This window comes from Streptopelia decaocto, assembly GCF_964273445.1.
Source record: "Streptopelia decaocto genome assembly, chromosome: 10".
NCBI lineage: Eukaryota > Metazoa > Chordata > Aves > Columbiformes > Columbidae > Streptopelia > Streptopelia decaocto.
In genome coordinates this window covers 18,655,983-18,682,029 of record NC_138665.1, presented here as the reverse complement: position 1 = coordinate 18,682,029, position 26,047 = coordinate 18,655,983, and the positions used below count along the sequence as shown (strand labels likewise).

The 26,047-nt window shown below is 40.2% G+C and overlaps 1 protein-coding gene across 10 annotated transcripts in view; it reads left to right on the top strand.

Moving 5' to 3' along the window:
* The window catches only part of ACSL4 (acyl-CoA synthetase long chain family member 4), a 53,039-nt gene extending 27,199 nt beyond the window's left edge, over positions 1 to 25,840 (top strand). For 3 of the 10 annotated variants that reach the window (XM_082061673.1, XM_082061672.1, XM_082061670.1), the window contains 16 exons: positions 2,944 to 3,004; positions 8,862 to 8,907; positions 11,802 to 12,041; positions 12,356 to 12,533; positions 14,281 to 14,390; positions 14,480 to 14,618; positions 15,811 to 15,961; positions 17,078 to 17,201; positions 18,006 to 18,077; positions 19,583 to 19,722; positions 20,169 to 20,341; positions 20,546 to 20,620; positions 20,842 to 21,033; positions 21,580 to 21,694; positions 22,397 to 22,554; positions 23,322 to 25,840. In XM_082061673.1, coding sequence (XP_081917799.1) covers positions 11,814 to 12,041; positions 12,356 to 12,533; positions 14,281 to 14,390; positions 14,480 to 14,618; positions 15,811 to 15,961; positions 17,078 to 17,201; positions 18,006 to 18,077; positions 19,583 to 19,722; positions 20,169 to 20,341; positions 20,546 to 20,620; positions 20,842 to 21,033; positions 21,580 to 21,694; positions 22,397 to 22,554; positions 23,322 to 23,479 — 2,013 coding nt within the window. In that variant the 5' untranslated portion in view covers positions 2,944 to 3,004; positions 8,862 to 8,907; positions 11,802 to 11,813 and the 3' untranslated portion in view covers positions 23,480 to 25,840. Of the gene's footprint in view, positions 1 to 2,943; positions 3,005 to 4,745; positions 5,334 to 8,861; positions 8,908 to 11,044; positions 12,042 to 12,355; positions 12,534 to 14,280; positions 14,391 to 14,479; positions 14,619 to 15,810; positions 15,962 to 17,077; positions 17,202 to 18,005; positions 18,078 to 19,582; positions 19,723 to 20,168; positions 20,342 to 20,545; positions 20,621 to 20,841; positions 21,034 to 21,579; positions 21,695 to 22,396; positions 22,555 to 23,321 lie in introns of those variants that run through there. The other 7 variants (XM_082061669.1, XM_082061674.1, XM_082061675.1 and 4 more) reach the window with 6 other exon arrangements.
* Positions 25,841 to 26,047: the final 207 nt, after the last annotated feature.

Genomic DNA, 26,047 nt, shown 5'->3' with positions numbered 1-26,047 from the left:
AGCCACCAGTACAGCTTGAACCAGAAGCGTCTACTAGGAAAGTTGTGTTTGGAGAAACAGACAGCAAACGATGAGGGTTCATCCAACGCTCTGCACTGTGGGTTTCTCACGCTCTGTGAAATATGAAGAGCGCTCATTCTGTGTCAAGTCAGGCTACGGATGAGCAGGTACTGCAAAACATTCCATCGAACTTCACACAGTGCTGCACATATTTATGGCAGGGGGCACACATACAGCTGGATGAGTCTTTTCAGCGTCCTGTGGAGTGAAGCTGGTGGTAAGACCACACAGAGCTTGTGCTGCGATACCTGCTGATAGGAGGGTGCAAGTATCTTGCTTCAAAGAACAACAAACTGGCGTAGCTGGTCAGATTTACTGAAACACTGCTCGTTGCATAAGCAATCCGTCAGGTACTTTGTTGTTTCCTCTCTAGTAGTTATACATGCAATGATTTTTGAAAATGTCTTACTATGTTCAGTGTATCTAAAGTACATGATAAGTAGAATACACACTGAGTCATTCTCAGCAAATGTTTTGTCTTGGAAGCTAGAGGAGCCTGGGAGCTGTCACTGCTCCAAATGTGCTGCTGAAGGCTGAGGAGCTGGAAGCTGCGTATCGCTGCACGGTGCATGTTGGCTCATAGAAAATAAATGATGAATGAGGGCATTCGGTTCATAGCTTAAACTGTTAGCTTGGTAGTGAGCGTCTGTCCCCTGCACCCCACAGGAAGATTGCTAACTCCTGACCTTCAATAAATATCAGACTATGCATAGTAAAGTATTTTGGAATATATAAAATGAATCTGTAATAAAATTTTAATAAGACATTTCAGTGTTTGGGAATGGGGTTGTGGCTTTCAATAAAGATTAGGTTAGTTATGCTGCAGCTGCTGGTTGCTTTTTTTCTAATACTGCAGTTCCATGAACACAAAGAGTTCACAAGGGCTGGAGCCAGCCCTGCTCCCTCCGGCTCTGGCACAAGGGAGGGGACGCGCTGGGACAGCCACAAATGGGTGGAGGTGACTTGTTTCAGGAGCAGCTCTGTTTTGTGCCTGTTTAAAGTTCTTGCAAAGCTCCAGTGCGGAGGTGCAAGTAATCCCATGTCAGCTGAGCTCAGCCGAGGTGACAGCTTCGTCCCCCGTGCTGGCACTTCTGTGACCGAGGGGGGAGCCACGTCCGACAACTGCGACTTAAAGGTTATGGGGAGTTGGCTGCCTGCAAAATCTGCAGCCCGAGAGAACAGTCCAGCTGGGGTCACCGCAGGCTGGGTTCGCGTTGAGCTGGCAAACCAGCAGGCTTGTTGCACTGGTTTCACTTCTTTGTTGGCATCTCCGTTAAACTGAGTTCACATTTATGTCAATTCAGTAATTTGCTGAATTTGTGTTACACCTTAAAATTTGCTTTAAGTGCTAACGCGTCTAACCTCTTTTCTGTTCTTAGTATGACACTCTTTGGTTTTGTGCACAATGAAAACATACATACTTAAAAAAGAATCACAATACTATATAGGTAAGGTGTAGTTTTACAATATCTTCCATGGCTTTCATTGTTACATAGAGGAGTTGAGGCAGTAAATCAAGTAACAGCAAAGTGATCTAGCAATAGAAAGGAAAAATGAAAGAGAAGCAGGAGATCCTGGTTTGTGATGTCTGTGGTCTTTTGCACTAAAAACAGAGGTGAGGATGGAGTAGTTTCTGTCCGTCCATAGTAGCCCATTAGTTTGTCATTTTGCACTTTACTTTCCATGAAGACAGATGTATGTACAGCTGATTCATACTGTGTATTTACACAGTATAATTTAATACTGAATTTAAGATAGCCTTGGTTTTGTGCCTTTGTGAGGCAGATGTGTTTAATTTTCATAATGAAAATGGATTCTCTGTTTATTTCATAAGTATGCAAATAGTTTTCCATTTTTATGAGCTCCTCTGTTGAAACAACTTGGTCAAAAGTTCACCATAGGGAAGAGGAAAAACTGGAAGGTGAAACTAAGCTCGTTCTTCAGTAAATGCAGGATGAGAATTGGGGAGATGGAACAGGGGCTGGAGCAAGGTGCTGCCTTGGAAAACCATTAAAGAGCATCCCGCTTGTACGAGTGTGCTACTTTTTGACATTCTGGGATTGCCGGTATTCAGTCTGGCTTGTTCATGGATTAGGCGTCATCCTTGCTGTTCACGTTCATATGAGGAGCTGTATAGGCTTTCAGTATTTCACTGAAGCTTGGTCTTTCAAGCATATTTTCCTTGCATGCCCTTAAATAACAGTATCTATGCAGCGTAGATTACAGTTCCATAAAACCTGATGGAAAATGCCTGGCAAATTCAGTCTAACATAACTGAAGATGAAAACTTGTTCTCGTGGTGAGCTGAGTTCACGTTATTTGAATGCTCGAAGATGGTTTGATGAACCATAATCACATGCACAGAATGACAGAAATAAGTGCTAGACTCTCCAGATGACATGACCTAATGGGAGAGATCAGAGGGTGGCCACTTCCTCTCCCATTCTCCAGTGTAAAAATATTGCAGTTAATGACCTACACCCACTTAACAAGTTATTGGTGTTTGGAAAGTAATCCTCATTAAATCTGCACCAAAAAAGTAGATTTTAGAACTTTTTGTCAGGTCTAGTGTTTGGCAGCGTGTTGCATTATTCAAGCATCTGAAGGCACTCAGAACACAGAAATCAGGGGAAAACTGAGAATGATAATGTAATGAGTTTGTAGTGGTATCTCCTGACCTAAAGTAAAGTACATGATCAGCCTGTTCCGTGTTTTCAAGTAGCAGGTAGTATTTTGTAATTGTACAAATGGTGTTGACAACAAACAGCTGATGAAGCTCATGTTACCAATCCAGGAAAATGTTGGACTGAACAGTCTGTTTATATATGTTTATAACCTACGAGATGCCTGGAATTTTCACTATTTAATGTTCTTCCTTTTTAGATTTTTCATGAATTTATTGACCTGCTTTCCTGGAAGCATTTGAATTGCAGTTGCGTTAAAGGTAAGTAGTGACTTGGTTTTTTGTGTGCTAGTGGGCACTAAGGTTGGCAATAACTAGGGAGTGGGCATTTAAATAACCTGTACTTAAACCTTCCAGCGGGTGACTTTGTCCTACTGTCACTACAATGATCAGTCCAAATACCGATAGACTCGGAGTGGGGAGTGTGTATTTGTAAGGTGAAAATGGAAACATGTTCGGACAATGTTAGCTTTTTGAGCATCACTGCGTTTGTTAACAAATTAAATTATATAATTTTTCATTACTAACCCGAACTGGTTGTTGTGATGTGCAGTGTCATACTAAGGATTTTTCTGTCGCTTTTTTCAGAGGAAAAAGCTTCCTAAAAATAAGTTGAAATAATGGTCCAACAGCGTCAGTTTCCTCTTCATACTTCCTTCCAAATTTAAGTGTAAGACCACTTTAGCGTCTGTTTAGTCTGGTGCTGTACAAACAGTTTCTTTCTCCTGCAGTTGCTACTGTGACTCTTGCTTATTCACATTAAAGGTGATGTAGTTACCTAAGTGTCAAGTCACGCCGTCAAGCCACTTGAGTTTGAGCTGTCTGGTTTGCTGCAAATAGTCACGCGTATAGTTTATTTCATGTTTTCTGAGCTAGCAGGGCTTGAACAAATTCCTTTCGGGAAGCACAGCTGCCCTGTGCTAGTAGGTTTTGCTGAGGGGTTGGACATACAGCACAGGCACAATCGTGTGGTCATTCTAGTTACTCACCTGATTGTGCCCCAGTCCTGTAAGTGTATCCTCGGCTGCTTTGCAAAAGCTCCTGGGTTATTTTGGACCAAGAACATCAAAAGCTGCCTGCTTCTGAAATCGTACCCCTAGCACAGGCGTGTCGGTGGCTGTAAAACAAGAAGTGTGATAAATGCGTGTGCGAGTGCATCGGGAGGCGCTAAAGTTCAAAACCTTGCTGTTTAAAACTGTCTCAGAGGTCTCTTTCCCTCCACCTTTTTAAGAATTTTGCTAATTTCTACCTTGTTCTCCTGTCTTAATACGAATATTTATGTTTGAGCTGCTTTGGCACTGTTTCCCTGTTTCGGTGGTGTTACACTGCTCAGAACATTGAACAAAACAGCGTTTAGAGCCGTTAAATCTAAAAATGTGAATGTGCACTTTGCCTTATCAGGAGCAAATGAACTGAAATTTCTTTGGCCATTCTCACTGCTGCTGCAAAGTGCAGATGAAAATCAAAGAACTGTTACGATACTGTAAGTCTGTAAATTGCCTTTGCTGGTGGAAAATGCCATCGCCAGCGGTATCTCCCTTGCCCATGGCTAAAATCCCCAATTCTCTGACTAAATTGGTGTGTGCTGAATTGTTTTATTATTTATGTACAACTCATCCTCACTCTATACCTCCAAGTCTTCCTTATGAAACTTAAAACTTGATTTGCCAAGTAATGTTATTAAAAGCAACGTACCCTAAAGATACCTTAGTCCCTCATAAAGCACATGAAGGCAGCAGGAAACAAGTTCACTCATAAAAAGGTTGAAGTGAGCAAAAAGTTGCAGTATAAGTCCTGTCTTAGGTAAATCTTTATCTGGGAATTCCAGATGTGGCTCTAGAGATGATGGAGATCTAGAAGTGATGGAGATCTAGAAGTGATGGAGATCTAGAAGTGATGGAGATCTAGAAGTGATGGAGATCTAGAGATGAATCTAGGTATGTTTGGCAAGAAAGGTTCACCATGAACCAAGCAATAGGCTGTGCTACAATTTTGCATTAAGACTGCAATAAAACTGAGTTCCTTAAACATACAAAAGGCATAATCACTTTTTCTACTGGAAAATACTGCAATTGTGCAAAAAATTAAAATATTCTTGCTCCCAATGCTCCTGATTTTTGACTCTCAAACCATCTTCCTCCACAGCTTGAACAGTTACACAATGAAAATGAAAAATAAAGATGACTCATGCTTGAAATCTCAGGGGCTGCCATCTCAAATGACCGTGGGTGGGAACAGTTTGCTTAAACTTGTATTTTTTTAAGTGTACACCCAGTCGTCTGTATATAAACATCTGCAAGGAGACGATTTCTTCAACTTGCAAATAAGAAAGCCTGATTCTTTTTGCTTACTTACAAAAAGGGGAGGTATTTGCATTTGGATGTGAGCTCCTAAGAGAAAAGGGAAGGTGTATTTCCCTCAGTACGCGTTTTGGTAGGCGAAAGTCTGCTAATGCAGTATATCAGGAGGACCATTTACTTCTCTTGCCCTCCCTCCTTTTATTTTCTACCTAAGTTATGACCAGCGTCTGAGAAGAAAGCAACCTAATGCCACTGATGGGAGATGACGGATATTTTGTAAAGCAATAAAGGTAAATATAAAATTGGTGACAGAATTTCTTGTCAGAATGAAATCTGAAGAGACAGTCATGTTTTCTGAAACCATAGAGAATTAAATTTAGAACTTTAGTCTATTAAATTACACAACAGTCGCGGTTGGTGAGACATACAGAAAGAAGTATATAATCTGTCAGGGTAACCACAGTAGAAGGGAGAAGCTGTTGTAGTCGGTGATTTTGTCTGGATTTCAGCAGAACGCAGGAGGTTGATATTAGTGGATTTTCTCAAGGGAGCATTAAGGGGGATTACGATGATCTCTGTCGTTACATTGCATGTTGGCTGCCAGGCTGGACTTGCGTTCATGCACTTTGACATTTTACTCTTTGCGTTGCTCCTTTCACAGAAAGGTTATTACAGAGCAATGCTGCGAGATTTCAGGAAATGGATAAATAAAGGAAGTGGCTTTTAATGACTCGCTCTGCTGTGTTCATGTCACTGAGCTTTGGCCAGATGGATCTATTAGCTGAATCCTATTTAAAAAAGAACGATTTGGTGTTTACTTTCTCCTGACTTCCGTTGTTATGTAGTAATAGGTTCATGTTACTATTTTATGATGTATTGGGAAACTACATTTTACTTTTAAGTATTTCTAATGCGTCATCACATGGATACATACAGTTCCTCCTGGGTCACGCTGTACAGATGTTTGGTAACAAACCAGATCTGGGGCCAGGAAATAAGTGTTAATATTTAATCTATGCACCTAGAGTAATGTCATTCATGAATGTTTTGCCTCGATGAGTAAAAGCTCATTAACATTTGTCCAACCCTAATACAGTGACTTGATCAGAGTGTGAACTCGTATGCATCCACTCCAGGAATCAGTGACGCAGTTGTATCCAACAGGCATACGCATAAATACATTATCTCTGAGAAAATGTTAAAAAACTTTACCTGTGGAGATGATTTCCTGTACTCCTTCATCTTTACTTGCAAAACAAAAAGCACCTGATATCCTAATTTCTTTACATTGTGAAAGGATGTTGTTGAAATTATTATCCCAAGTATAAGATGATAAGAGGCAAGACGTGTACCTTAATTCTTACAACAACCTGTTGTCCATGCATGTGCTCCTAATACTGACTATAAATTGAAAATAGATAAAAATGTATGTTCAGCAGACCCAGGAAGGCACCTGGCAATTAGAAGGGAAATATTAGTTAGGCAAGTTCCATTTGTACTTTCTGTCTGCAGTACCTTCATCACACATTCATCAATATTACAGAAACAGGAATATCACATCTGACTTTGAAGACTGTAAAAGACTGTACATGAGTTATTTACTTTGAATTTGTCCTGAAAATGCAGGAAAAGCAGAGTTCTTAACTTTTCTGTTATGAAAACATCTTCCATTAAGCAGCCCCGCTCTGGGTAAGTTCCTGCTCTATGTTCTGTGTGCTCCAGGTAGGACACAGAACATCCACAGGGTAGATGTTGGAGGAGTTTGGAGGTAATAGGAGTATTTTTCAGTTGCAGATTTTCTCCTTTTCCATCCTCTTCTGAAATACCGTCCATCCGAGCAGCTGGTCCTTACCATGTTCATTGACTAAAATGCCCATGAAAGAAAATAACGTCTCTTGCTTATTTTACCACAAAAAAAGTGTCGAACCGGCAGACGTGGGGCCAGAGGAAACGCTTTCCCAATTCAGCGTATTCTCCATGGACAGTTTGCTGTTGTGGAATCCTGCCTCGGCCTTTTACGTTCTCTGCCTTTGGGGCACACAAACAGCTCTTACGCTTTCACCAAATATTTGTTTGCCCTTGTGTTCGAAGATTAGGAGAGAGAGTTTCACACCAATCTGTTCGATAATTGAGAAATGCTGGGTAAGTGCGGCTGGTGTGGCTTCCATGACAGTAGTTGTTGCAGCAATAGACAGATAACACCTGACACTCACAAATGGAATTTTTTCTTTAATCAGATTGCCATTAAGTGCATTACATGTGCAGAGGTAGTAAACCACAATTAGTCAATATAAAGGACAACAATAATACTTTTCTTCAAAGCAAAAATAAACCTGATCTTTGTTTAGCGGCTAAGCAAAACATTGTATTCAGTGCTTTTTAAGCAGCAGTAAGAGAAACAAGATTTCCTAATGCTTCCTGTGTTTTTTGCTGTTTCAAGTAGAATGTCCATATTTAAGCAGCGACCCTCAACTCGCATCAGGCTCCAGCAGGACCTGCTGTGTCTGCCTGCCCGTCTCCGTTCGGTTGGGACGGGGGGCTCTTAGAGAGTCCTCTGGGAAGTTCTGAGGCTCAGAGCTCCTGCTGCACTGACCGAGCACAGAGACGCCTCTGAAACCTGCGGGCTCGGCAGTTTTCATTGCCCTTCGACGCCCAGAATTCTGTAAGAGGAAAATATGCAGAAATGTGCGTGTGAGAAAGGAACAAAAATAGCACCTCATGTACTTCTTTTTTCTTTCATTCTACCATGAGTAACTTGCCATTGATACTGACAGAGTTTGTTTTCATAAGAACACTGGCATGGTGTAAAAATGGAATAATTTGGCTTAGTTTTTCTTCTTTCCATCTTTCTAATTCCCCAAAAGTTGTAATTAGCCACAATTATGGTATTCCTATTTGATCAGAGTCTTCTCATCTGTAGAAATGTTCTCTTGTTGTTGTGTGTGCCAGGTACAAATCTGGAAAATCCAATTTGTGGAGAGCCCAGCAGCCCACCCTGGCTGATTGTTGATTGCTGATTGCATGACCGCTTGCTGCACCTTCCCAGCAATGTGATATTGCTCAGTCTTTCTGTAATTTATTTTTGAAATCCTAGGCTATTTCAGTTCTAGTACTGGAACAAATTCAGGACTACCAGGTATTGATTAAATCGTCTTCCAAAAAGTGACTGTAACTAATAACCCACATATTTATTCAAGTCAACTTATGTTCCTTTCAGCGTGTAGAACCACCTTTCCTCTTCCAAGTTCTGAACACTTACTGTGGTTTCCCAAGTGTTTAGATGTGCCTGAATGCTAGAGAAATTCCAGAAACGGCTGTTACTTATTCCTGCTGGATTGTTTTGGAAGATTTCGGAGCTTCCTGGAGGGAGCCGGCCCTGCGTGCGGCCGCTGGAGCCAGATCGCGTGTCCACCAGCAGGGGAACCAGGACTTCCTGTGATGGTGGTTTTAAACTAAACAGCTTCTTGCTTTGCACATTCCAGGTTTTCTTCACAAATTGCCCTTTTCCTGTCTAACGTCGTCTCGCACGCTACAAGATTTCTCTAACGCAATGAAAAATATTTTTTTAAATTGCAAATAATGTTTGAAGTAGATTGAAAAATAAGGTTTTTTTTTTCTCCTAATCATGCTGTTACATAGTGAACTGGATCCCTGGCAAGATTTTTAACACATGAGAACAACAGTAAACACTGTTATTCATATATAAAGGGTTTTCTTTAGGAGCATTAGGGTAGAAATTCTAAAGAGTTCTACATTCTGCAAAACAAAAATATGCCCAACCTCTAATACTTTTGGTTTTTTTTCCTGTTTTAATATAGAACTGATTGACACTGAAAAAACTCACTCATCGCCATCAGATACCTTGTAAGTACACGTGTGTGTGGATGTGTCAGGTTTTATTTGAACGTGTTCAAAGGAAAAAGCCGAGTTTGTCTTTTTGGGACTTACTAAATTTTTCCAACTGATGTCTATTTAGAATTACAACTGATTTTTGTTAAGATTAGAAACCTTTTAACTTACCAGAGATGTGTATGAATTAGCTTAGCTATGTTATCTGTTTTTATAAACACTTCTCAAAGTATTTCAAATGAGTGTGAAATTTCAAACTGAAAGGAACGCAACCTTTAACTTTTGCTAATGTGACCATGAGCATAACAGGCACTTAAAATTCAAATGTTAAAAGTGATTTCAACAGTCTGCCAGGTTTAGGAGAAAACAAACATTCTTTCCCACTAAGACCTTTTTATCATTAATTTATTTCAGGCGGTATTTTGAACATTCTGATGAGGTTTTTTAGCGTGTTAGAAAGTTGTTCCAGTAAACGGTAAAAGTGCTTAAGTCAGTGTTCAACACTGAACTGAGTTTTATTCCTTAGCTTGAAGATCATCTCACAGATAAAGCCACACATTTGGTAGATTATTAGGTGACACCAATAGGATGTATCTTTTTTTTCCAAACACAGTCCTCTCTTCACACATAGTCTTACAATCCATTCTGAACTGAACCTCATTCAGTTTTAAAGATTTAGTGTTGATAATCAGTAATAAAATGTAAAATGGATATTGTAAAATACCCTTTTAAATCACGACAGTACTGTTATAATTCAGTATGATATTTGCATCTCCTCAGTGCTCAGGTGGCAGGAGGAACAGTTCTCCGTATTAGATATGGTAAAAAAGGGACAGCTCTTGTTATTTATCAAATTAATGCAGAGGAGAGTAAATTGAATGGAAAAGTTAATGTTTTGTAGTATCACTCAGTCCAGACCATCAGCTAAAGAATTTAAGTTAATATGAGCCCGTTCTTCTCCTCCTTTTCTAAATTAGTCCATTCTTGATTATTAGTGAGTAGTTTTTTACCAGTAGCACCACTTCTGAAAAAGCCTGAATAAACCCATAGCACTGTCCCTTTACGTTAAATAGTTTCCATTAGTCCAGCAAGTCTGATTTTTATCCAAGTCATTGTTCCTGGTCTCGTGCTTTTTGTCGGAAGGTGGAGAGCAGTGGGACTTCAGGGGGTCCATTTGACCTTGTGGCACGTCCTGAAGTTGTCTTACTGTATTCTTAGCACTGTGACTGGCTTTTCTTTTAAATACAAACTCAACGGCTGCTTTTGGAGCACTGAATTAACTGGAATGAAAAATATCAGACAAGATTTGTCATCTAAACCAGTAAGCCTTCATTTTAGAGAACTGCAGCTTAGGCAAGTAAAATGATTTCTCTCTTCTGCTGAGGTTTGACTGTTTGCTGAGAAGTTGTTGGTGATGAGCTTGGCTAGAGCAGAATAAGCATATACCTTTTGAAAATAATGTAGCATTTGCTTGTATAAAAATAAATATGCAGAATACTCTTTTTTTCTGAGCAAGTCTGAGCTTAGTTTGATACCTAATGCTGTCATTCAACAGTAATTTTCTTCTATAGATTTAATTAAACAATTAATGGCACGATCATGTTATTTTAAGTATCTACATAAATGCTGTTGATACTGGCTACAACACAACTGCAGATGTTGGAGTTCTCATTAAAAGGGACGGGTTTGCGTGTCGCATTTGCCGTCCAGATGGCGATAAGAACCTCTGTCTTTTCCATGCCAGTGCAGACCAGTTCCAGACCAGTTCCAGACCAGTTCCCAGCCACAGCTGTGCTTTGCTGTCATGCCTTTGTTTTCCTCCCCCTCACCTTTGGTCTTTATTCAGGCCCAGTTCTGTTTAATGAGGAAAGATTTCTGACATGGAGACAAAAATCTTGCCAAATTGTGCTTTATTTGAAATTGGATTAAATCGGTCACATTGGATTCCATTTTCCATACGTGGAGTTCTGAAATGCATATATTGAAGTAGTTTTTTTTTGGGGGGAAAGCAAATCTTCGTAATCCCTTTCCAAGAGTCTGACATTTGTAGCTGAAAAGTAGTACATGAAAAATTCAGTTGCTGGGGCGAAGTTAATAGAGCTATTTTGGAATATGACAGTTATAGATTACAATGTGTAGACTTTTGAGGACTGTATCAAGAGACATTTTAATCTGAATAGAAGCTGATATAATATTCTGAAAAGCAGTAAAGAAATGTACTGTATCTTTTCTCTGTAGTACAAATATTTAGGGAGAAAACAACTGTTGACCTTTCCCATGATTATGCAATTGTAGCATTACTCAAGTAGCTTAAAGACAATATTATGATGTGAAGGACAGTCCTCATCTCAACAGCCCTGAACTATTCAAACAGAGACAGTGGGGAAAAGTCTTTGAAAAGTAAATATTTGTGGATGCAACAAACAAGTATGGAGAAGATTCATCCTTGGTGTGCAGAGCAGCACATGCGATATTACAGTGTACATGCCTCTTAAACCAGTTACTTCAGTCTCCTTTGTCTTGATGCATTTAAGTGAACTCTTGGAAGGACTAAAACTAATGGACTGACTGTAATATTACTAATTTAATTCTCTTTTCTTTTTTTTTCCTGCTCTCTGCTTGGCACTGGTCTTCACCCACAGGTGTCCACTGTTGCCTCTCAAAGGTTACTAAAATTGCTAAAACAGAACTACCGAAGCTTCACTTGCAGCTGCTTGTGCCTCCGCCGTCCTGTGCTGCTGCTTTGCTCTTGCCTGCTGCAGAACATAATAAGAGATTTTCTTTTTTAAATACCTGCAATGAAACTTAGGCTAGAAGTATGGACCATTCTCTTGCTGCCTGTGTACTTGTTAATATCTGTGTACAGTATGCTTGTATTTATTCCATGGTATTTTCTTACCAATGCTAAGAAGAAAAAGGCCATGGCAAAACGTTTAAAAGCTAAACCCACCTCGGACAAAGCTGGAAGCCCCTATCGTGCTGTCACTCATCTTGACTCGCTAGCAAACATCAACATTCCTGGAGCAGACACCCTGGACAAGCTGTTTGACCACGCTTTAGCCAAGTTTGGCAAGAAGGACTGTCTGGGAACCAGGGAAGTATTGAGTGAAGAGAATGAAATGCAACCAAATGGAAAAGTGTTCAAAAAGGTAAAACTTAGTTTTGTACTTAATTGTGATTTGGTTTTGAGCTGCTTTGCATCTTACCTGAGCAATGGAGATCTCCTTAGAGGTCTTCCTTAATCTTCATCTTATGATGCAAAACACCCATTTTATAGTAAAGAATAACAGAACACAGGATGCACTGCTTATTCTACTGCAAGAAAAATGAAAGCAGGTTTTTTTTTTTCTTCTAATGAATGCCAGTGTCTGTGTTTGTGGTGTTATGCACCAACTCACATAAGCTTATAGACCTGTACTGACAGCTGCTTATCATCATAATGTTTTTCTTTCCTCCTCACCAGTTAATTTTAGGAACATACAGATGGTTGTCCTATGAAGAAGTAAACGAGAAAGTGAATCGCCTGGGGAGCGGGCTGACCGCCCTGGGGCTGACCCCAAGGAGCACTGTTGTCATATTCTGCGAGACCCGAGCAGAATGGATGATTGCGGCTCTGGCCTGCTTCAAGTACAACTTCCCTCGTGAGTGCTGGGCTTATTTACTTCTAGTGTATTTTTAGAACCATTGCTCAGCTCAGGTTTGGCTGTTAAGTATTTTCAATCTGCCAATCCTACCATTGATGGTGTAAGAATTTCATAAGCTTATTGTGCCTATGGTCTGATTCTTAGAAGTTCCCAGTCTATTCTATGCTTTGTGGAGATCCCTAAAATTAACTGTCTCATACTTATGAGACTGTTTTTTCTGATTTTATTGTGGTAATGTTCTATATGTTAGAATGACAGAATGGCTACTATTCAGGTTTTTTTAAATACTCTGAAGATGTCAGTAGTTTTATTTCTCCCTCCAAAATGCGGAACTTATGCATCCAAAATGTGAAATGGTTACGAGAAGACAGAAGAATGGTGGAGTAATCAAAATCACATGCTAGTCCGAGGGGGTTCTGGTGACATTTTTAAGCTGTTCAAGTTCACTATGGTTATGTATATGTGTTTGGGTTTTTTCCTTTTTCTTAATTTTAATTAAGCTGTCAAAAAATCTCTGATCTGATTCAATGCATGCAAGCTTCTCTGTGAAGTGGCAAAGATGACGATACACTCACACGCCTGGTCTGCACACAACACGCTGTGACCCATCGCTTGTGTTTGCTTGCACCAGTCCTAGCAGTGGGTGGCTGCACGAGCAGAGGTCGGATGGTATTACAGGCAGAGGGGCTGTTAAAGGGCAATAATGGAAGAGCTGACGTTGCTATTAAAGAGGATGGTTAATTTGGTCTTGATCCTCAAGAGGCTGGAAGAATCAGCTACATAACAGTACTGGTTTTGTCCCTTGCACATGAACCCTTTTCACAGGAATATTAAATTCCTTTAGCGGTCTTTGGAGGTTACAGTTTGAGAGAGCAGACAATACTAAGGGAAGGTATTTCTTTCAATGGAGAGGTGATGGGAAGAGGTGAACTCCTCAGTGCCTGCGAGGCACCAATAGCATTGCTGTAGCCAGTCAGGGTTAAAAATAACCTAGCAACACGAAAAACAGCCTGGTTCCTTAGTCTGATCCTCTGCCTTGCCCCCATCCGTAATTTCACGGGAACAAGCAGAGCAGCCAGTGCTGCGGGAAGAGCCGCTTGTAGCAGTGGAGAGCTTTGAGCCGTGATAGCAGTGGAGAGCTTTGGGCTGTGATAGCAGTGGAGAGCTTTGGGCCGTGACCGCTTGCAGTGTTGTCACCTCTCCCCAAGCTCTGGTTCCGAAGAGCTCAAGGGCAGAACACAGTTGCTTAACTGTGTGATTGCTCAGTGTGTTATTGTTGGGGTTTGGTGGATCTCTTTGTTTTCCTTATTTCTCTTCTTCTATAGAACAGACTATTTCAGTTGGAAGGGGCCTGTGGGGATCATCCAGTCCGGCTGCCTGAGCAGTTCAGGGCTGACCCACAGCATGTTACCAGGGGCATTGTCCACATGCCTCTTAAACACTGACAGACACGGGGCATCAACCACCTCTCTGGGAAACGTGTTCTGGTGTTTGACCACCCTTGGTAAAGAAATGCTTCCTCTACAACTGTCCTCCTCATTTCAGAGGTCTCTCGTGGCATAAAATTCCACTGTGGAAAAATTAAAAACTGTTTTGTTTTCAAATTAGAAAATTCCTCATTGAGCTAATTTGATGCCCCTGTCCCCTCCTCCCACAATGCTTTTCAGTGAGCTAAAGCAGGAGCTTTTGCATTTAGCATTTCTTGACCATTTCTTTCATGTTCTCCCTGTCCTTACCGGAACAGTTGTGACGCTCTATGCCACCCTGGGTGAAGAGGCCGTAACCTATGGACTCAATGAGTGTGGAGCATCGTATCTGGTCACTAGTGTAGAACTTCTTGAGAGCAAACTTAAGGTAATCTGGTACCAGCTTCACCTGCTTACAAGCAACTCTATAACTTTACCATGCAATCAGTGCCAAAAACCTAATTTCTCCTTATACAGACTGCGTTGCCGCAAATCTCCTGCCTTAAACATATCATTTATGTGGACAAGAAGACTATCAATAAATCAGAATACCCTGAAAACGTGGAGATTCACAGTATGCAGACAGTAGAAGAGCTGGGAGCCAAACCAGAAAACTGTAAGTGAATCATTTCATAGAGAACTAGTCAAGCAAAATTACCAGTCAGACCCAAGTTAAGAGGGACATGTAGCTGCAAAAACCCACCCATGCAGGTTTCTAACACAAAGGCAGTGGCAGGTAGCCGGTTCATCCTCTGGCTTCCTTTAAATAAATGGAAAATTTGATCTCTCCTTATAGCCCTGCACCTTTGTTCAATGTCAAGTATTTTGGGATAAGATTTTAACTTTTAAACCATAACCAGAATAATTTTGATTTTTAGACTCCATGTTTGTTTTAGGAAATTAAATAGAATCTAGTGCAGTGTTCCATTTTCTGCTACTCTTACCTTTTATTCCTCTTATTTTCACTATTTTTCCCAAAAAAAAGAGGAGAAAACACTTGAGGCTTTTGTTTTTTTGCTTCTTACCTTGGAAATGTCTTTTTTCTCAACCAATCTGTAGCTAAAAAGCACCTTGGGCTGGAGGAATAACCATGACATCCTTTGCTATACGGGGCAGCCAGGAGTAACTGTCAACATCTGCTTTAAGGAAGGAAAACCCAACTTTTCTTGATCATCTCTCTTCCTTAAATCAGCGGTCTGTGCTTCACCCGATCTCCTCCCTCTCGAAGAAAAGAGGAGATAAACTGGCAAAGCAGCTTTTTGCAGGGAAGCACACGCTCATTACGACTTATCTTAGATCAGCTTGAGGCACAGACAAACAGTTACCTTGGGGGAGTTGTTTCAGGGTTTTTTGTAGTCCTGGCTCTACAACCTAGGCTTTGAAAGAGTGGCTGACAGAAAAGCTGACTTGCAGCTTTTTGTGGGTTTTTGTTTGTTTCTCAGCCTGTTGGTTCTCCCCAGTGCTGTGTTTCTCCCCTTCACTGCCCTTGGCAGGTTTACTTGGTTTTCAGAAGGCTTTTTCTATGGAACTTTCAGTCAGGTATAAGACATAATGGCAAAAGTATCACCCAGATTGTGTAGATGCCCAAATACTTGTCTTTCCTTTCAAAATCTGCGTTCCCTCACTCCCTTTTAAAAACAGACCAGTACTTTTCATCAGCATCCCCCACTGACCACACTGTGCTCGCTTTGCTGAGGTACCTGGTTCACACTGGTTGATTACAGACATATTCGCATTGATTAGTTACAGAAATAACAATTTAGAAAGGAGGTAAGAATCAATAACAGTTTTCGTCCTGTATTTTGTAGCAAGCATCCTGCCAAGCAGACCTGTTCCTACCGACTTGGCTTTGGTAATGTACACCAGTGGCTCTACTGGGAGACCTAAAGGGGTGATGATGATCCATAAAAACTTAATAGCTGGAATGACGGGACAGTGCGAGAGGATACCTGGACTGGGGTAAGAAATAGATAAAACACAACCTCTAAATGTACAGAAGTCTACAGAGAATCTGTTGCTGGCATCAGGTGTTACTAAATTTCTTCATTGTATTTTCAGCCCACTGATATAAGAAATATATCTTGTGTTTGTGAACTTGCCCTGTTGTTTGAAAAGGACGCCCTTCTAGCTCTTGTCTCACATGCTGTTTCTACTCTTGTTTTATTATTACCCTTAGCTTCAGGTCAGCAATAGGTGTTTGTACTTAGTGTGCATCAGAACGTGCCACCAGATAAGGAGATTCCTCATCTAGTCAAACTTGGGAGGTTTTTAGGTGTTTTCAGGCAGCTAGAATCACTGTAGGAACCAGAGCCTACCACATACGTTGATCTAGAGATACCACTGCTGGATGGGTAATGCACATACTGTAGCATCTGCTCAAGTATACTTCACCAGAATGAGCACAAAAGTCATAAATTGCGCATTGACAATAGTAAAACCAATGGTGAGCTCCATCACACTAATTTTTGAGGAAATTTTTCATGAGTGTTGGTGTATTTGTCACTGCAGTGTTTCGTGCCTGAAATAAGCTACTTTGCTAAATTCCTTTTGTGACAGGATAAAAAAACAGTTCTGACTTGGTGCTGAAATCTTGTAGCAGCCCTGAGTTTCCTGCTGAGAAATCTCCAGTTATTTCCTGCCATAAGCCTCAGTGCTTCAGTGATCAGCTCTCTCTCTACTAAACTATTCTAGAAGGAAATACTATGCTGACTGTCAGGGATTTCTAAGTCATTGGTGATTATTTTAAAATATAGTGACTTCATCCTTAATTTCACACTTGGGCTGAAACCTCCCACAAGGACAGGAAGTAGCAGTGGAGCTCTAAGAAATCTGTGCATTTCCTAGAAAACAAGGCAAATCCCGTAATTCCTGCTGATTTCAGTAAGGTAGGAAATTCCCCATTTTGTTTACAAGCTGTGGTTTCAAATCACACCCTTCTCACACGCAGAAGAATAAGCCTCACTTGTCATCCAAATCTTCCAAAGAGTAATTAGTAAGCACACAATAAAACCATTAAACGGTGGTTTTAGTCCACTTGTGCATCCTTGTTAATTAGCTAATCCTCTCCTTTCCCAGGCCCAAGGACACTTACATTGGTTACTTGCCCCTGGCGCATGTGTTGGAGCTGACGGCAGAGATCTCGTGCATCACTTACGGCTGCAGGATTGGATATTCCTCTCCGCTCACGCTGTCGGATCAGGTGAGGGCTGGGGGGGAAGCAGAAGCGAACTTCAGCTCTTGCACTCCACGTTCTCCTCGCTGAGCTGTCCTGTCCTCCTTCGCTAAATAAATGCTGATGTATATGCAACACTTCCCATTATTTTTTTTCCAGAAAATTGTGCAAATTGGTGTTCCTGGTGGATTGTAGCAGCGGGGTCACACTATATCAATTTTATCAAAACCCTTGCTTTTATGATACTTAGGATATCTAAAAGAAAGGCTAATAAATGCATATAGCATTATCCACTGGGTGTCAGGATAAGAGCAGCTATTAGTAGATTAGCTGAACTTAAGACTGTTTAAAGTGATTTTAAGTTTTTGGTCTCACTTTATCAGTTCTTTATACAGTTATTGTAGATATTCTGCTTAGCCCTTTGCCTTGTTCCATTTAATAATTAAGATACTCTAGGGGCAAATGAAGCTGGAAAAGAATGCTCCTAAATGGTTTGCTGGTATAGAGATTGCATCAGGCTAAAGACACTCCTGGAGGAAGATGAAGGAGAAAGCAAGAACTAGAGGGTGGCAGAAAAATATATACAAAGTGGACTTAACCAGGCTGGGCTTCTAAAAAGTCCAGTATTTCGGCTGGAATTGTTGTTAATCATTATTTTTTCTATCACGGCAGGAAAAAAAAAATTACACAGGAACTGGTTTTTGGAGACATGGTGGAAGAGATTTAAACAAATTACATGCTAATATATCTTCCTCTATTTTTTAGTCCTTTTCTATAGAGCTGCTTGGTTTTCAGCTTCATAAATTGACTTTTTTTTTTTCCTTATTACAGTCAAGTAAAATTAAGAAGGGAAGCAAGGGAGACTGTACTGTACTTAGGCCTACACTGATGGCAGCTGTGCCTGTAAGTATGCAGAAACAGATACATTTGGCAAAAAAAAGATGCTTTCTGTCTTGTTCGTGCAAGAAAAATCTATTTACTAACCTATTTTCTCTTCATGTGTACCTGTCACTAAGAAGAAAAAAGCAGAATATAGACATTCCAGTTGTCGCTGCTTGAACTGAGCACTGAAGCTGCAGATGAGCACAATACACGTACGCTGAAGCCAAGGCCCTTTTTGATCCCGAACTGTAAATCATTTCTAATAGCAACGAGTGCTTTAGTGGGCTGCTGACACAACAGTAGGGTACAGAAAGTCTCTGACCTTCACAGGCTGAAGCTCCTTTTCACAGGGAGGACACTTCTAGATAAGAGCGTGTGGCTGAGTTACAGAATTCAGCAGGCGAGGCCACAGCGCCGTAGCTGTTGGGGTGCCCAGTCTCAGCTACGTGTCTCCAGGGTAACGTGCTGAGTCTCTCATGCTGTTTTAGGATAAGCAGGCCATGCTTAGTCTCTTATCAGGAAAAAAAAAGTGATTTGGAGACTATAACTCCTATTGCTTCTGTAGCTTACGTTGGTCTTTGGGTGACCAGGCTTCTGCATTCCACAAAGTCTTCGTGCTATCTGAAAAACAGACAAAAGTTGGTGTCTTTCTAATGCAAAAACCTTCTTCATATGTCCTGGAATCACATGCGCAGTTTTATGATCATATCACATCAACGGCTCATAAGAGTGGTAATGAAGGATTTAATCTAATTGAAGAATAGTGAGTTTTGGCAGGATTTGGTTGTTCTGCAGCATCGGGACTCCTAAGCATGATAAATTCTGCACGGCACCTACCAACATTTAGCAAAGAGATTTAGCTAGACTTGAATTCAGACTTTACTAAATTGGTTTGCCAGATTTTTAAGTCCAGGTTAAGGTGTTATTGATAACATAAGCAACATAGCACAGCAAGTTTTATTACACCGTGGCCTATTACCCAAGATTTGCAGCTGTGGTTGACAGAGAAGACGTCAGGGTGAGGGGTGGAAAGAATTTTGAAGTGAAATCCAAGGTTTAGAAAGCCGTTGGTAGAAACACAAGGGGTACTGTGAAATACTGCAGGATGCCTGAAGACCTGCAATAGGTACTCAATTACTTGCCCTTGACTTACCTGTCTGCCTAATATCAGGTGTAAACTGCAGCAGGAGGTTCTTCCTCTCGAGCGTTAATGATGTGAGGAGAAAAAAAGGTGAACAGAGAAAAGTAACACTAAGACACTGACTTTCTGCTGTATTTTCAATGCTTCATTCCACCCATTTCAAATAGCTCCAAGCTGCGATGGTCTGTAAATTAACTAACTGATCACACATTAAAAGCATTACAGTTAAGTATTGCCTCATCAACGATGCAGACATTTTCACTCTTATTGTATTATCCAATGTAAAAATACAGTAGTTTAATTTTATTTTTGACATGGAATTTAATTTACACATGCTGATCTATTCTATATGGTGATTTTCCCTGCTTTTGTTAACACTTTGTAGGAGATAATGGACAGAATTTATAAAAATGTCATGAGTAAAGTTCAAGAGATGAACTATATTCAAAGAACTCTATTCAAGATAGGCTACGACTACAAATTGGAACAAATCAAGAGGGGATACGATGCACCTCTGTGTAATGTGTAAGTATAATTCATGATCCAAGTGTACCTTTCTCCTTGAGGTTTGTTAAGATAATCTAAAAGAATCATCTAAGCTACCCAACACGATACAATTCTCATCAACATACAAATACAATGACTAACCGAAATAATGCAGGTTCTTGCTGGCAACAGATATTTAATGGTAGGAATGACTAATTTTCAAAACAGATGACTAGTTAGTCTTCATTGGATTGCATTTTTTAGTCATAAAATCAGAATTTTTGTTAAGTGACAGGAATTCTGCCATCTTCAAGTGTTACACAACAGGTAACGGTTTTGATTATCCCTGCTGTCCATTAAAATCTGTGAATGATTAAGTTAATTTTTTAAGGTGTTCCAGATAGGATGAAAGAAGAAAGTTTGCGTCTTTGTGTAAAAGTGAGCTGAGTGAATGAGTTTTAATGTATTTTTCTCCTTCTTTCAAGACTATTGTTTAAAAAGGTGAAGGCACTACTGGGCGGGAATGTGCGCATGATGCTTTCTGGAGGAGCTCCGCTCTCGCCTCAGACACAAAGATTCATGAACATCTGTTTTTGCTGTCCTGTTGGTCAAGGCTATGGCCTGACAGAAACATGTGGAGCCGGAACCATTACAGAAGGTAATTAAAATGCTTCTGGAAATACATAATTTAAGATACAGATATATATATGAGGGTTTGGGGGGGTTTTTTTGTAAAGTCAAAAATAGCTGTAGTTCTTAACTGCAATAAAGTAACTTGAGATAAGCTACTGCCTTATTTATGGTGTGAGTTTATATTTCAAGTGACAAAGATCTTTATATTCTTCCTTGTTCTCTCCCTAAGTTGCTGATTACAGCACCGGCAGAGTTGGAGCTCCACTTATTTGTTGTGAAATAAAGTTGAGAGACTGGCAAGAAGGTGAGAGTATTAAATATTTCTGTTTCAGAGTAACTAATTAACCATGGCTTAGCTGGCTTCTTTGCGTATCTGCTTAACTAGGTGTAGCATAAGGAATAATTGTTCTTATATAACAATCATCAATTTGTGTGCACTAACTTCAAGCTGAAGTTTCAAAATATTTTCTTGGCAGCAGAGTATATACGTTAAAAATAATTGTGTGGGTGTTTTCTTGGTTTCAGGGGGCTATACTACCAAAGACAAGCCTAACCCTAGAGGAGAAATTGTCATTGGCGGACCTAATGTCTCAATGGGATATTTTAAAAATGAAGAGAAAACAACCGAAGACTTCTCCGTTGATGAGAATGGTCAGAGATGGTTCTGTACAGGAGATATAGGAGAGTTTCATCCGGATGGGTGTCTGCAGATCATAGGTTGGCCTCAATTTTTCATTTCTTAACAGATTACAAGATCATGATTAAACATAATTATAAACATGCTAATAATCCCGTTGGCTTTGCCAGGGCTAATCTACTTAAGGTTACCTGCTTGCAAATTCACAGTGTAAAACATATTCCCGAAAGTTCTCACAGCTATAGGATGATTTTGGAAGCGAAGCCATTTCCTGTGACATTATCACTGTCTAAATTTAGCACAAAGCCTTCAAAAATAAATGTAAGATTAGATTTTGGTATTAATTACAAAGCTTTTAACTCGGAGGCCTCATGACTCTCATACAAGTTGCGTGAACAGAAGTGTAGTGCTATGTAAACTTTTTTACAGAAGCCTTTATAAAGCTGGCAGAATATGTACGTGCTATTAGCGGTTTTCAAATTTTAATAAGATTCTTAATAAACATGAATTAAATTGTCTTGCATAGCACTGCACGAAATACATATTTAGTGGCTTTGTAAACGAGTCTGTGGAAATACAAAAGTTTAAATGGAACAAGCTTGTTTTTTCTTCCCTTTAACTCCTAGATCGTAAGAAAGACTTGGTGAAGCTGCAAGCAGGAGAATATGTATCTCTGGGCAAAGTAGAGTCAGCTCTGAAAAACTGTCCATTGATTGACAATATCTGTGCTTACGCCAAAAGGTAAGAGTGGTGTTCATTTTGGAACTTCATTTAGGGTAAACGTGAAATATAGGCTGTGAGCCGCCTCTCTGACGATATCCGATAGTTTTCCGTGGTTTCCATTAACAATCCCCCCTACCAGAGTGCAAGTTATAAACAGCGTCTCTGAAGTAGCACAGGTTCCCAGGTACCCCCAAACCTGAAGAAATGACCTCTTGTTTTTCTGTTGGCATTTCTTCTATACACTCCAGTTCCATCCCTTCTCCAAATGGGCATCATTCTATTTAGCATGTATTTTGGCTTTCTGTCAGAATACCAGAGAGAAGTTAATCTGGACACTTTGCACTTGATCCAGAGCTCTCCCTGAGTTTTAGAAATAGTCCTGGTCCCTCCTCTCCCTCCCTTCAACTTTAACTCATGATACATGAATGGAAACTAGGGAGAAGTGGCTAAAACCAGCTGTAGCTGGGAAGTTAAACTGAGATATGCACTGGCGAAATTACAGCAAAGCACAATCCCAATCAAACTTAACTTTGTAAAACAACTTAAGATACCTTTAAGTCAACAGTTGCGAAGACTTATGTACAGGAAGGATTCTGTATGGGGGAGCAACTACAGTTCGAAAAGCGCTGTGGGTCTCTGTATCTAACATTTTACGTCCTGAAATGCAAGTCTCAACTGTTTGGAACTGTTTTCCTTCCTTCTCTTGCCACCTTGTGGTAGTGACCAGTCCTACGTGATCAGTTTTGTGGTTCCTAATCAGAAGAAGCTGATGGCATTAGCTGAGCAGAAAGGCATCAGTGGAACCTGGGTGGATATTTGTAACAACGCTACAATGGAAGCTGAAATACTGCGAGAGATTAAAGAAGTGGCAAACAAGAGTAAGTCAAGTCACATATCGTGCCAATCTCATGGTGCTTATCCGGCCAAAGTTTTCAGTTGCCCTCAGTAACTGCTCTTCATTCTTCCTCTTGTCTCTGTATCTGCCAAAACTGAATAGTTTAGTCAGAGGCAAAGACCACATCAAATCATTGCCTGTTCCTACAGGAACTGACATACTTTTTGGTTTATTAACTAGTTTATATTTTTTATTATTTTCTAAAATTTGAGATCTTTTTTTCAACTAAATTCAAGAGACAGGTTGCTTGTCTAATAGTTAAAATAAGGTCCAAAAGAGCTGTCAATTTGGAAGGAAAGTTACATTTGCTGGTAAGAAAACTAGTTAAGCAAGAGATTTCAAAGCTCTTTTTCGCCACGGAGCTTTGTCCCCTACAGCCTTGAGCAGCCAGGATCCTTGCGGTTGTAATGGCTTCAGTTCCTTGCTGTGGTAAATGATGAGAAGCCTCCTCAGTCCTTTATGGGGCCAAAAAGTTAACAAACTACCTGGAGAAAAAAAGTCTCTAACATACTTGGCACCTCATGCACTGAAGGAGTAAAACCGGACTTAAGCAGACCCTAAGCACTGCCTCTCGAGTTCTAGAGAAGAGAATCTGTCTTGTGAAACATAGAACAAGAATGAAAGATGCTATTAAGTCTTACTATTGCCTTTTTTTTATACAAGCCACTTCAGATTTTTGGGTGGCATGAATTAGTGTTTCATTTAGCTATGTAACCATAGTAATGTTTTTGTGTCTTCTTGTCCCTGCAGTGAAATTAGAAAGGTTTGAAATACCCATCAAAGTACGGTTAAGCCCTGAACCCTGGACCCCAGAGACTGGGTTAGTAACAGATGCTTTCAAGCTGAAAAGGAAAGAACTGAAAAACCATTACCTCAACGACATCGAACGAATGTACGGAGGCAAATAAACAAGTTACGTTGACCAGACAGTTGTGCAGATGTTCCTTCCCATGCCTCAATGATGCATATGTCTCTGTATACTGTAGATACCACACATGCAGAAAATATACCAAATAGATGAGTGTTTCCATACTATCTATTGAGTACAATGGAGAATATCTTAGACTCCAAATTCGTATTTATTAGCTGATTGTACGCTGATGGTCTTCATAGAGTGTCATGTGAGCATCTCCAGTTTTGAGACAGACATCATTATGTGGAGCAGTACACCAGGTAAAACTATGATTATTGTTTCTCTGGCATATTCAGACTGCTTGCAACTTCTCTTTAATTCACTCTGAAATCTGGCCTGTATTTCAAAGAGAAAAATCCATGTGACTGTGATGATTGTTCTGTCATAGCAAGCTGCTTAGCAAGAGGGGAAAAAGAGTTTTTGAAGTCTACCCTTCTCCATTTAAAACTAAAAACAACAACATGAGTCAAGAACTTGCTAGAGATCACTAATAATGCACTGCTTGAGGATGGATGGACCCTTCTGCACATCAGGTAGTGTCTTGAATATTTCCAGTGCCTAAAAAAGACTATAGAGTACACTTACTGAAGTAAAGGTGAACGGAAAAGCTTTCTAAAACCAAGTTATTTGGAATTCCATTCAAGAGTGAATTAACTATTTCACCTTCCGACTCACCCAATATGTTTTTACTTGCCGCTGTGTTTTAATTCAAGCAGACACACGGCATAAAAGGAATGAAAGACCCGTACTGCGGGAGGTACTGGTGAGAAATCATCGCCTGAAAACGCAAAACATGCATCTCCCATGGCAAACCGCAGTGACATCGACGGGCAGCTGTCCCCAACATTTGAAACTCAAAGGAGTTTTGGCTTTTTGTTTTGTTTCATTTGTTTTCTCTGTGGTTGTTTGGGTGGTTTGGGGTTTTTTTGGGGGGAGGGGAGTGTTTGGTGTGGTGATTGTTTTTTGGAGGGGTTTTTTTGTTTGTTTGTTTTTTAAGTGAATGTTTGGTTGTTTTGTTTTTAAGGCACTGATCCTCTGGGCCTTCACATCCATGCGAGTGATGGTGCAGGTTACCTGTATGTAATTTAGAGGATCAGGGTCTAAATGTCTGTATTCAACTGTATGGGAAGGTATTTCTGTTCACCTTTTGAAGACGGTAAGCGTAACAAGGCAACCAGAAACCAACAGCAGTTTCCCCATGTAGTCTTGTTTCACCTACAGAAAAGTACTCTGTGGCCAGGGAATCTTCATTTCATGGAACTTGGAAAAAGGGACAAATCACTCTTTGCAGAAAATCATTACAAAATGTTCTCTTATTAACTGGAAGTCACAGATGTGAAGCAGCAGGAAGATACAATTGAATAACAGTTCATTTTGTGTGCAGACTCCTGTGCTGTGTCTTCTTCCGAATTGTAACTGAGCTCCTGCATCCCCGCTCGCTCTTCACACTTGAACCGTCAATGCTGTAAGCAGTGGAGGCTCTCCATACTGTTCTATTTGCACTTTCTTAATTGTTTTATATATGTTGCTTACACTTTGTACAGCTGTGGCCCTCAACTGCTATATATTACAGATTCATTTTAAACTATTTATAGATTTCTATTCATAATATTTGTGTTGTGTATATGATGGTTAAGAAGACAAAATATCTGGTATCATCACTGTACAGAAAGTAAAAGGTTTTGTACAACGCTTGAGCGCCCTGCCTTGCTATTTCAGGGCAAGTTTTGCTTTTATCGCATGTATGTGTATTTTTCTTTTTGCCGGTTCAAACAGGTTTTGGCAAGAACAAACCGTGGCTGTATCCTCATTAACCGAACGCTCCCTTCCCACCTGTAACTGTGGCTGCTCCCGAACCCGCGTCCTCCAGGAGCCCCAGGGAACAGGAAAATCCGCTCTGTAAAGCTGAGTGTATCTATTTACGTGTGGAACTACAACACTCGCTAAACGGAACAAGGAAATAGCTTTTCTAAACAAGAAAAATTATATTTTTTTTGAGACACATACTGTTGCTTTATGACAACGGGAAATATTTCCCATGTATCAATAGCAACTTTTTAAATGACTCAGTCCTGGAGCCACGTTACCAGTTTTTCCATTTTCACTATTAAATAGCCTTTCGTCAGCCTGTTAACATCACAAAAGTTAAATACATGTTAGAAAGTTACTTGAGCCTGTCAGCAGGTTGTATGGTTTGTTTTTTAAACCATTAATGTATTTATATGAAACGCATTTTATCTAGACCGCAGCTATCTTCTGTGTCTCGGTTGAGTGAGGATTGCTATTTTCAATAAATATACGCACATACACCACATTAACATTTCAAAAGTGGAATACAGTTTAAATGGTTCAACAAGTTTGTGTCCTGAAAGGTCTTTATTTACTGCACGTGTGGTCTCTGGTCCCTGTTCAGCGTCTCACATTCTCTTCTCGAAAGCAGCAGCAACACGTACGTGCTGCGGGTGCTGAGAACAAAGCCTTGGGAGGATGAAATCTAAACATCAGAAATCTTAAAATTACAAATCTTGTGCTTCTTTTGTATACGATGCCACAAAGGCAATGT